This window comes from Myxocyprinus asiaticus, chromosome 7 (assembly GCF_019703515.2).
Source record: "Myxocyprinus asiaticus isolate MX2 ecotype Aquarium Trade chromosome 7, UBuf_Myxa_2, whole genome shotgun sequence".
Classification (NCBI taxonomy): domain Eukaryota; kingdom Metazoa; phylum Chordata; class Actinopteri; order Cypriniformes; family Catostomidae; genus Myxocyprinus; species Myxocyprinus asiaticus.
In genome coordinates, this window is record NC_059350.1 from 34,047,977 (window position 1) to 34,060,679 (window position 12,703).

The 12,703-nt window shown below is 37.6% G+C and overlaps 1 protein-coding gene across 3 annotated transcripts in view; it reads right to left on the reverse strand.

Moving 5' to 3' along the window:
* Positions 1-1,161: 1,161 nt before the first annotated feature.
* The window catches only part of kdm4c (lysine (K)-specific demethylase 4C), a 37,596-nt gene continuing 26,054 nt past the window's right edge, over positions 1,162-12,703 (reverse strand). For 2 of the 3 annotated variants that reach the window (XM_051702334.1, XM_051702332.1), the window contains 4 exons: positions 4,519-4,689; positions 4,016-4,135; positions 3,786-3,878; positions 1,162-2,466 (listed from right to left, as the gene is read on the reverse strand). In XM_051702334.1, coding sequence (XP_051558294.1) covers positions 2,302-2,466; positions 3,786-3,878; positions 4,016-4,135; positions 4,519-4,689 — 549 coding nt within the window. In that variant the 3' untranslated portion in view covers positions 1,162-2,301. Of the gene's footprint in view, positions 2,467-2,687; positions 2,725-3,785; positions 3,879-4,015; positions 4,136-4,518; positions 4,690-12,703 lie in introns of all 3 variants that reach the window. The other variant, XM_051702333.1, reaches the window with a different exon arrangement.

Below are 12,703 nucleotides of genomic sequence, written 5' to 3' on the forward strand. Positions count from 1 at the left end.
CCAATCAAAAGTTACAGTGCTTTACAAATATAAAAGCATCAAGCTCTGTTATAAAAAATTAAAAAAATTAATTAAAAAAAAATCATGACAATTTGGCTAAATTATATTGTTTTCAATTATTATTAATATAAGAAAAAAAAGGCTATTTTTATTCTTTATCATTTACTTCATCTATTGGAGAACAACAAGTTTGCCAACAAGATAACTTGTCAATGGACTTTACATGTAGAATACATTTTGACAGAATGCAACAGCTGCACCAAGCTGCACTGCAAAATGTGGTAACCTGTCTACTCGATCTAACCCATAAAATGACTTTTGTGGTTGTTCATTGGTTTCATTGTATTTTTAGGCAGGTGTTAGATCTGTCACATAGATTTAAATATGATTTCTCCCACAGCTATATTCCCCTATGATGAAGCAAATGGAACCAGACCCCATTGAAAATATGGCACCACCACCTCAAAAAAAAAAAAAAAAAAAAAAAAAAAAAAAAAAATATATATATATATATATATATATATATATATATATATATATATATATATATATCGTCTGATATTTTAATGTTTTGTTGTTGCTGTTTTTTTCTTTCACTTTAAGCCATTAAATAATTGTGCAAACAATTTCATGTGTCACATCCATTATTTTATTTTTTTATTATTCATTTAATTATGACGACCCTAAAGGTGAAGCCAACCTACATACTGTATGACTTAGTTGTCTCTGCACATTAAACTAGGACAGGATAAATTATATTTACCTTTACCTTTAATTTGAAAAGTTCTTTTTATAAGGTTTAATTTATGCCTTTGTCTTCTGACAAACATTTCCAAAAACAAAATAATTGTAATATTTTAAATAATTATTCATTTATTATTGACAGTTATTTTTATTACTATTAGTATAACATTTTTTTTAATTATTATTATTGTATATTTTAAAACTGAGGTAACTCTTTGCAAGCTGACACAAAACATCAATAACAATGACCCGTTTTTGTAGTAAATGCTTTGATGTGGTTTGATGAAATAAATGGTGGCTTTTGAACTGCTGTTGAACCAGTTAATGCCTTCCCTTGATTAATAAAACACTTACCTGGCCTTCATAAAAAGTGCTCGTTTCAAAGAGATCACATTTGTAGAGGCCTTCTGCCACAGAATTGTTATTTATTGTTAATAAAATTGAGTACATTTTATAGTCAACACTTAAATATTCTATATACATGCATTTATGTATGTATGTATTTGCATTGTATTTGAAAGATTATAGGACAAAACTATGAGAAAATGTCCACTGATTATTGAAAATACGCTCCACCTATGTATATTGTATTTGTACTGCATTTGTAACTGTTCTGTAATGAGTCAGTAACAGAAACATGTAAATCAAAATTTCCTTGACACTCAACCATAAAATAAGTTGGTTAACCATTGGCTGCACACCACCCAAAATCTTCTGGCACTTTAGAACTGAAAAGAAAGCAAGTGACCCAAGAGCTGCCCCTGACAGGAGGCTCCTCATTCTACAGACGACACATCCGAACACTGTTTTATTCTGCTAGCATTCATTGAAAAACAACAGCCAGTTTTTAAATTGTAAGATCAGATTATATTATTTTCATAGGTTTTTCAAAACTTCAGTATCATTTAACCTTCTATTGCCATTGTGAGCTACAATTAAGTTAGTATTGATGAATATCTATAGGCTGTATAAAATGAGAAAAATTATATGAAGAACAAACAGTGAAGCATTCATCAATTGAAAACAAGCCACAGATCACAAAGGAAACATACACTTTAATTTTTTTTTACAGCTTTAAGCACCATTTAGAAAAGAAAGAAAAAAAAAATCCAAATAAATAGAGAATATTGATAAACAGTAGTAGAGTAAAAGGTGACATGTGCTTTGCTGGACATCAGTAGCAATGTTTTTATTAGACATTTATACTGTTTTGAGCTCAACGCTAATAGTGTTAGTGACTAGGAATGGTGCCTGGCACAAGACAAATCATTTACAAAAGCATGCAGGATAAATTATTCTCAACAGTGTTTGGAGGTGGAGGGTGGGGCATCATGACATTACAATGCTACAGAATACCATCTGAGGCTAGAAAAACCTCTGAAATATAACAGGAAAAACTTCTAATTTAGAAAAACATTCTTGTCCCTGACATTTGAGACCACAGTATTTCTGCCACTTTTAAAAATCATGATCTCACTGACACACAATCTTTATCAAATCAAACTGAATAGTCATTTTGTTTTTTAAGTGGACCTATAACAGAACTCCTTTTCTCCATTAGTTGGCTTTGCTGTTGTGTGTTTCTGAGGCTCTGGCAAAGTTTCGAGGGTTGATATGGGCGATGTAATCTTCCTGGAACCGAGAATTTGGTGTACGTCGCCTTTTCCTTTCACTTTGTGTGGTGAAGAATGCATCTTCAAAACGCATACTGGAAGCCGTGGACTGCAAAGCACAATTGTATACAAACACATCAAAACCACACAACCAATAGATTAATGCAGAAAACGAACAACAATCAAGCATTTACCGACCACAGATACAAATTAAACAAACACAGAAACACAACTCAACAAAATATGGAAATACAACATAATGTCTTTTTTTTTTTTTTTTTTTAAGGAATAGTTCACCCAAATATGAAAATTCTGTTATATTTTACTTACTCTCATGTTGTTCCAAACCTGTATGGCTTTCTTTCTTCTGTGGAACACAAAAGGAGAATCCAATCAAAATTCCCATTTGAATAATTTCCTTTAAAGAGGAGTCACTATCCATTGCCATTGTATTGAAAAGAAGCACTGGAACATTATTCCAAATTTCTCCTTTTGTGTTCTGTTAGAACGACATGAGGGTGAGCAAATGATGACAATTTTAATTTTGGGGGAACTACTCCTTTTAAGTATATGATTAGAACAAAGAGTACATTAAAGGGCCAGTTCACTAAAAAACAAAAATTCTATCATCATGTATTCAGCCGAGATGTTAGGCAGAATGTTTTCCTCACTCCCCATTACATTGTATCTTTTTTTCCATACAATGAAAGTGAATGGTGACTCAGACTAAAGGTCGATTTATACTTCTCCTTCGAACCTACGCCATAGTAAGCTACGCGTAGCTATGGTGGTTACGGCGTAGGCTGACGTGCACCTCTTAAAAAATTTAACTGCGCGTCGCATCGACAAGACCACAACAGCTTTAACTGGGGCACTTTGTAACCAGCAAATTAAAAAGCACCTGATAAGAGTTGGTTATATTGCCTATATGCATTGTAAAGTCTTAAGACAGCCATTTAGTGTTCACCAAGCGAGGTATAGTTAATAATTAATTTGATGATTTCTTTTTCAGCACGGAATGTCAAAAGTATGCTGAAGTATTTTATTATTATTTAAGCGACTCAAGAGCAAGCATACAGTATTTTTCTCATTCGTTTGCTTCCTACAACACAGGCAACATGCATAATAAATAATAGGTAGCCTACCTAAATTTCAACATGTTCACTTACTTTGTAAGTGAATCGTGTAATCACAGAACGATGCAGAAGCCAACGCAGAACTATAAATTCAAACCAATGCGTTGGCCAATAGGTGGAGCCTACGCCGTAGGTTGAACGCAGAAGTATAAATCAGCCTTAACATTCTGCTTAACTCCTTTTGTTTTCCATATAAGAGAGAAAGTCATACAGTTTTGGAACAACATGACAATGACTAAATGAGACAGAATTGTCATTTTTGCGTAAACTATCTTTTTTAGTTAGAACTCACCAAACGACCTTTGACCTTTTTGGGCAGATCTTCATCCAGTGTGTAAATATCCTCTCTCTTTGCCAAATTTTGAGATCCATCTTCAAATTCCACCTTGCACATACAAAACACAGAACGTACCATAGATGATTAGTAGGGTAGCAGTATCTGGAACCAGATTCCAGGTTGTCTTTAACAGACATTCATATCGGAGTCACTGAAAGAATATGGCTGTGAGAGTTTGCGTGTACCTGGTACATATATGAAGTGTTAGAGCCAAGATACTTGGCTCCATAAAAAAGTCCATCAGGCCACTTCACCTGGACAGCCTCCCCCACCTCAGGAGGCCCAAGCTGGGCACAATCTCTGCTCTGCAATGGACATGAGAAGGAATTCTACTCAGAAAGCAGGTTAATGCAGGTTACGCATCAGGATGGATTAACATTTACATCTAAAATGCAATGTGGTCACATGTGTTTTTGACCATCTCTGTATGTGGTTTCAGTGATGCAATCACAAAACGTTTTGGATGGCATTTACACCTGTACTTAGTGCTGTCCACTTGTGATTGGATAACCCCATACGCATCTTAATAGGTGTAAATTTGGTCAGTGAGATATGGATAGCCATTCTTGCACTGTTTGTTTGCTTGTATGCCTCAGTTCATTAAAAACATGCCACAAACTATTCAGAGACACAACTTTTTGCTTGCCTCCAAAGACATGATGAAACTAGCAGTAATAAAGTCACTCACTACAATGTCTTCAGGGAACGTATCATTGCTGAATGAGCCATCATCGAACATGACCTCGTAGAATGTCTGGGCCGTAACCTGGGTAATACGAGAGCTATAGTAACGAAGGTTCTTGTGTTTGGAGATCACGGTCTGGCCCACCGCCAACTCACTTCTGCTCACTTTGACTTTCTAAGAGGGGAAAAAAAAATCCTGTTAATGTTAATAGGTCAATGACGTGACACTAATTTTCAGTGCCTTGATCTATTCATTTATTTAAAAATACATTATAAAAATGCAATACATGAAATGATTTTAATAAGCCTCTTTTTATTTTGTTATTTTTGTGGGGTAAAGTTACAAATCTCAACTGTTCCAAGCTCACAACCAAGACTAAGGATAATAAGTAGTAAAGTAGTTTTGTGTTACTTCAAAGTCAGTGTGTTATAACCAACATGCAGTAAACCATTTTGTTGCCATATGATGTGAAAAATCGCAGAACATGATGGAGCGAGGACCCTTGTAAACCCTCATGATTCTGTCATGGTCAGCAAGTGTTTTAACCCTTGGATGGTCATAATGATCAAGTCCCTACTTTGAACCTGCCGGGTCAAACTGACCCATTCTTTATCTTCAATTTAAAAAGCTTGTAATAAAGGCTCTGTTTGCTCTGTCTCTCTACTTTTGATCTTGAGTCGTTCCTCTAGGTGGCAGCAAACACTAGAAAAAATATATTTTTTTCTCTATCACCTTCTCTCACAATAAACAGATCTAAAACACCCCAATGCAGCTTCAAAAGTCTTGTAATAAAAAAAGCTTCAAAAGCTTGCAATAAAGGCTCTGTTTTTTCTATCTCCCTACTTTTAGTTTTAGATCATTCCACTAGATGGCAGCAAACACTTGAAAAAACAAATTTTTTCTCAATCACCATCTATTACAATTTACAGATCTGAAATAGGGGGAGCCCCAATGTCTTTTGTGACTCCACCCATAGACATCCAGTCTTTTTTGGGAACCCATGTTTTGTGGAATATCTTGGCCTCTGACTGGACTACAAATGTGATCTTGGTGTCATCTGAAATTTAAAAACCTAAAAAAAAAATGGTGTATAAAATGTAATCATCAATAGTCAGGAACATATTCAAATGATGATTTGTTAATTAGTACTTTTTTTGCTGAACTGCATTTGAGATATAACAGTGGATTATATACCCAGACAAAGCTGAGAGACCAGTAAAAATAGACTAATTTTGTAGAAAACAACCAGTTTGTGGCCATTTTGGGCTTACAGAAGCAGTGATCGGATTCGACATAAGACTTTTTTTATTTTTTTTTATTTTTTGTATCCACATGCATTTATGCATGTACACTATATTGCCAAAAGTATTCGTTCATCTGCCTTTAGACGCATATGAACTTAAGTGACATCCCATTCTTAATCCATAGGGTTTAATATGACGTCGGCCCACCCTTTGCAGCTATAACAGCTTCAACTCTTCTGGGAAGGCTTTCCACAAGGTTTAGGAGTGTGTTTATGGGAATTTTTGACCATTTTTCCAGAAGCGCATTTGTGAGGTCAGACACTGATGTTGGACGAGAAGGCCTGGCTCGCAGTCTTCGCTCTAATTCATCCCAAAGGTGCTCTATCGGGTTGAGGTCAGGACTCTGTGCAGGCCAGTCAAGTTCTTCCACACCAAACTCGCTCATCCATGTCTTTATGGACCTTGCTTTGTGCACTGGTGCGCAGTCATGTTGGAACAGGAAGGGGCCATCCCCAAACTGTTCCCACAAAGTTGGGAGCATGGAATTGTCCAAAATCTTTTGGTATGCTGAAGCATTCAGAGTTCCTTTCACTGGAACTAAGGGGCCAAGCCCAGCTCCTGAAAAACAACCCCACACCATAATCCCCCCTCCACCAAACTTCACAGTTGGCACAATGCAGTCAGACAAGTACCGTTCTCCTGGCAACCGCCAAACCCAGACTCGTCCATCAGATTGCCAGATGGAGAAGCGTGATTCGTCACTCCAGAGAACGCGTCTCCACTGCTCTAGAGTCCAGTGGCGGCGTGCTTTACACCACTGCATCCGACGCTTTGCATTGCACTTGGTGATGTATGGCTTGGATGCAGCTGCTCGGCCATGGAAACCCATTTCATGAAGCTCTCTACGCACTGTTCTTGAGCTAATCTGAAGGCCACATGAACTTTGGAGGTCTGTAGCGATTGACTCTGCAAAAAGTTGGCGACCTCTGCGCACTATGCACCTCAGCATCCGCCGACCCCGCTCTGTCATTTTACGTGGCCTACCACTTCGTGGCTGAGTTGCTGTCATTCCCAATCACTTCCACTTTGTTATAATACCACTGACAGTTGACTGTGGAATATTTAGTAGCGAGGAAATTTCATGACTGGACTTGTTGCACAGGTGGCATCCTATCACAGTACCACACTGGAATTCACTGAGCTCCTGAGAGCGGCCCATTCTTTCACAAATGTTTGTAGAAGCAGTCTGCATGCCTAGGTGCTTCATTTTATACACCTGTGGCCATGGAAGTGACTGGAACACCTGAATTCAATTATTTGGATGGGTGAGCGAATACTTTTGGCAATATAGTGTATGTATGTGTGTGTGAATGTAAGTATGGATTTATGTATGTATGTGTGAATGTGTGTGTGCTGGGGCCCTCCTGGGGGGGGGGGGGGGGTGTTTGGGGTGGTTAGGGGATGGGGGATTATAAGTATAGGATTACTTATAATAACATTTTGAAATTTTCTTCCACTTTACAGCTTTCTTGTAAGTTTTTATATGATCTGGCTCAAATTGACCCAGATTAATTTTGTTTATAGACAAATGAAATTAAAAAAAAAATTACATTGCCAGGTTCAGATCACCTCTGTGGAGGATGTCATGAAGTTTCAAGCCGAAAAATTTAAGTTGATGTAAATCACTGTTAAGTTTAAATGGGTCAAATTGACCCGAAAGTCCATAAAGGGTTAAAAAAAATAAAAAAATTAAAAAAAAATCAAATAATACATTTTGAAGACATTGCAAGGTGAATTCAGGTTGACAAATGTCATGATGTCATGGATCAATAAAAAGTTCAAGATATTTATAAACAAATACTTTTTAACATTTAAAAGTATAATTTAAAACCTTTTTGATAACATATATTCAGTGTAAGGAATATATGCTATTTTTTACTTGATGATTGTACTATTTTTTTTTTAATTTTTAGGGTCATTTTAGAGTCGTTTATAACACACAAGCAGAATGAAGAGTTTGTAAAACCAGTTAAAAAACAAATTAATTGAATGCAAAAAAATTACCCAAGAATGGTTTTACAGAGTTTGTCCTGCTGTTATTGAGACAATTACCCTTAGCTTTATCATGAATGAGGAGTTTTATCAGTAGCTAGAGGAGCCAGAGTACCTTGACATTTTTAACAATTACCAGAAGGTTATTACTGACCAAACCAAAGAGGACTTCCAAGAACATTTACAAGAACTTTAGGTTACTCACCTAACACCGAGTTCTCTGATAACAGGAGTGAGGTACTGTATCTCACTATGGGTAAACACCTTGGGTGTGGCCAATCCTGGAACATTTACATTTATGCATTTGGCTGACTCTTTTATCCAAAGCGACTTACAGTGCATTCATTCTATACATTTTGTCAGTTTGTGTGTTCCCTGGAATCGAATCCATGATCTTGGCCTTGCTGCTGTAGATCCCTTTGCATCGCACAAAAACGCTCATTGCTCTCTGTTCTTCTCTCTGGCGAGAGACAGTGCTCCTATGGGTGTGGATGCTCTAGCACAACCTTGGCTAAACGCGCTACTTTACGCATTACCTCCACTGAACCTGATTACTCCAACTCTAAAAAGAGTAATAGGATACAGCCATTCAGTCATTCTGATTGCTCCAAACTAGCCAGGGAAACTGTGTGCCCAGCTTTAGGCCATCCCTCTGTGCAGGGACCTCCTGTTGCAAGCGCAGGAGGAAATCTTTCATCCTGCCCAGACCGAGTAGCTCTTTGGGCGTGGCCCATGAAAGGCTAAATTTGAGTGTTATGGGTTTACCCCCGAGGGTGACTGAAATGATATAGAGCATGAGGGCTGCTTCAACACACTCTGCGTATGATTGGAAATGGGCTGTGTTCGAGCAGTGCTGTGCACAAATTGCCCTCTCCACCGACAGGGATCGTGGGTAGGTTCCTGGGCCGGTACGAATTCTCGAACTTTTCCACCGCTGTAAAGGCCATTCTGGGGCAAAAAATCTGGTTCCGCACCAGCCCCAAAAGGAACCGATTACGTCAGGGAGCGAAGGGCATGATTATGTTTCGTCCCCAGGTAGTTTCCAAACAACAAACGAGTGCTCTACTTGCGATTTGGTCTTCTAAGGAGATCCGCGATAAACTAGAGAGATTGCAATGGAAAAATTCAAGTCGGCTTCAAATCATAAACAAACTGAAACCTTTAAAGAGCATAAGAGACCCAAGCAAAAGGTGGAGGGAGCAACAATGTCTTGGTCTCTGTGCTCGGACACCGACCATCCAGCTAACTAACCAGGGCACTGAATTCAGTCAGTCTCGCTTGAGATAAACATTATATTTGCCAACTTTGTTAGCTTTCCTAACACTCTTTTCATCTTATTTTGTGCGTTGTTTTGTTCAGTAGGGGGATTACTCACTTAGGAAGATCGCTGCTATATCTGTTGTGTAAACTAGTAGGATTCTCAAATCAAGGCATAAAAATAATATTATATGCAATGGCAAAACTCCAAATGTAACCATCTGCTACACCAAATGTAATAACGATTACACGGTTACAGTTTATAGTACTTAGCAATATAAGCCACTTTAAAAAGTTTATATATAATAATGTAATTACGTTACCTGTCGCATAATATCATCTCTGTCAATCTTGTTGAGCAATGTATTAACGTGATCACATTTCTCTGTGCGTTTAAATATTTCATTATAAAAAACAGGAGTTAAAACTGTAGGCTACACAAACACTGTGACACGCCATGTTTTTTTATGTTTGAGGTAGTCACATAAAACTACCACATAGTCACGTAACCTGAAAAGCACGGCCGATTTACCAGCCAAGAACAGGCTCGGCACAAGAACCATCGCCATTTCGGTGGAAAAGGGCTAAGAGACACATTGTCCCATTTTTACGTTCAGTAAAGTATAGTTTTTTCTGCAGAAACTTATTCGAATACAATGGGTCAACACCCGCTTGTTTGCAGGTTTATGAGGGGCGCAAGGCGTTTGTACAGGGTGTCCAAACCACTGGTTCCATGAAGGGATATGTCCTTGGTCCTGAACGTGCTTTCTCAGCCGCTCTTTGAGCCAGTTGAAAGTATAGAATTAAAATTCCTTTAAAGGCAGCTTTATTACTGGCCTTAACAACTGCAAAGCGGGAGTGAACTCCATGCTTTGTAAGTTCATCACTCTTGTATGCATTTTCTGTGGATTTATCAAGAGTGTTTCTTAAAATGAAAATCCTTTCTTAAAATCTTGCTTTTGTGCCTAAGGTGAGCGACTCTGTGCTCAGCTGTGAGCCGGTGGATTTGCAAACATTTCACTCACCGCCTTTTTCCTCGCCGGAGGACAAGCGAAAAACATTTAAAAACATTTTTTAACACATTTTGTTTCTGGGGGCCTGGATAGCTCAGCGAATAAATACGCTGAGTCGCGAGTTCGAATCCAGGGCGTGCTGAGTGACTCCGTGCTGAGTGGCCCAGTTGCTAGGGAGGGTAGAGTCACATGGGGTAACCTCCTTGTGGTCACTATAATGTGTTTCTTTTCTCACTCTCGGTGGGGCACGTGCGGAGTTGTGCGTGGATGCCACGGAGAATGGCGTGAAGCCTCCACATGCGCTATGTCTCCGCGGTAACGCGCTCAACAAGCCATGTGATAAGAAGCATGGATTGACGGTCTCAGATGTGGAGGCAACTGAGATCGTCCTCCGCCACCCAGATTGAGTCGAGTCACTACGTCACCACGAAGACAGAGCGCATTGGGAATTGGGCATTCCAAATTGGGGAGAAAAAAAAAGAAAAAAAAGAACAAGTGTTTCTTTTCCCCTTCCATACTTTTAGAATTTGTGGGGTTCTTATATTTTGGACACTACGAGTCGGTTGACTAGTCTGCTTTGGACAGCATATCTGCAATACAGGAGTTGGCTACCCCAGTTCTCTGATAACATGAGTGAGGTATCTCGCCACACCAGTGTTATTATAGTAATTATTATTATTTTTATTATTATTATTTTAAATTTTCATTTGAATTTCAGTTTTAGTTTCAGCGTTCTTTGTTTTCTGTCGTTTTTATTCATTTTTTTTAAATAAAAATTATTTTTATTTCAGTTTTAGGAATTGACTAATCTATGACGTACATTAGCTGACTGGGTTAAAATGGAATAAACCTATTTATTGCACACTTTAAGGGTTAGTTCACCCAAAAGTACAATTTTCTCATCATTAACCCCCATGCCATCCCAGATGTGTGATTTTTATTTTTCTTCTGCTGAAAACAAATGAAGATTTTTAGAAGAATATCTCAGCTCTGTAGGTCCATACAATGCAAGTAAATAGCAACCAGAACTCCTAATGCTCCAAAAAGCAAATAAAGTCAGAATAAAGATAATCCATAAGACTCCAGTGGTTTAATCAATGTCTTCTGTAGTTCTATAGTTGGGTTTTGGGTGAGAATGGACCAAAACAAAAATGTTCACTATACACTGTATCTTGATAGCAGTCTCTTTGGGGATTATGATTTCAAGCTCAATTACACTTCCTATAACGTCATCTAGTGTTCCGAGCATGCGTCAAGCACTAGGAAGCTTGAAATCATGATTGTGCCTAGAGACTGTAATGACAAGATGTATAGTAAAAAGGTGTTATATTTTGGTCTGTTCTTACCCAAAGCCAACTGTATCACTTCAGAAGACATTAATTAAACAACTGGAGTCATATGGATTACTTTTGTTGCTGACTTTATCTCCTTTTATGGAGCTTTTGGAGTTCTGGTCACCATTCACTTACATTGTATCTACAGAGCTAAGATATTCTTCTAAAAATCTTCATTTCTGTTTAGCAGAAGAAAGAAAGTCACACATCTGGGATGGCATGAGGTGAGTAAAGGATGAGATAATTAAAATTTATGGGTAAATTATCCCTTTAAGTTCTGGTGGTACTGTTAATCTTACCAAAATAGTTAATTTCTTTAACAGAGATAATTATACAACTATACAGATTTAACCATAATATTATTTATTTTATACAGAAGCAATGAAACATGCTCACTTTGCTACTGAGATAAACGTATTTCCAATTACTGCCAACTAAAGAACAAAAATAACATACGTCAATTTAAAACAAACAGGGAGAAATTATTTTTTTTACAATAACGGCCCTCACCTCTACTTGTACTTTTAAGAATGTAGGGACATTGCAAAGTCTTGTAGATATGCCTGTGTCTGTGAATAAATTAACGAATGCATCTTCTCATGTTTAATACTAATTTGAACTAGTGGCCCAGGCGTGTGACCTTTCAAGACATGATGATAACGTCTGCTGTGTTTTTTGTTCAGTTTGTATAATGCTTTTCGTTGTTACCTCGTTTCTGCTGTCTTTGCCACGGTTTAGGAATGCCTGGTGAACATCTCTGTGAGAGCACAGGTGCAACTTCAAATTAGTGAGGTTTTTACCCTTCATTTTGGTGCCACAGATAAATTGTGACAAAACAAAGCATTTGCTTTTTAGAGTCACTGTTCTATTCAAGGTATTCCCACACAGCACTCCTTTGCTTTCTGCCATGAAACACATCTCGCACGTTTTGAAGACACAGAGTAGGCGTGGTGCCGAACACCTCAACCTATTGTTGTAGTGCATGATCTGACCATTCAAAATTTTACATTTTTTTTCAAGAGTTATATTGCTTCTTGATATTCACATATTGTAATTTTGGACGGAAAAATGAAATGAAAAGAAAAAATATGAAAACTAAATATCGTTTTTGTGTGTTTATTTTATTTTAGTTAGTTGTCAAGGCAAGATTTTTTTGTTTTCATTTAAAAAATGTCTGTATTAGTTTTCGTTTTCATTAACAATTATAACCCTGCACAACTCTTCCCTCCTTGCAGTTGCATGGAGAAGAGATTTGTGGAGAATGAAGTAGGCACCTATGACAGTGGTT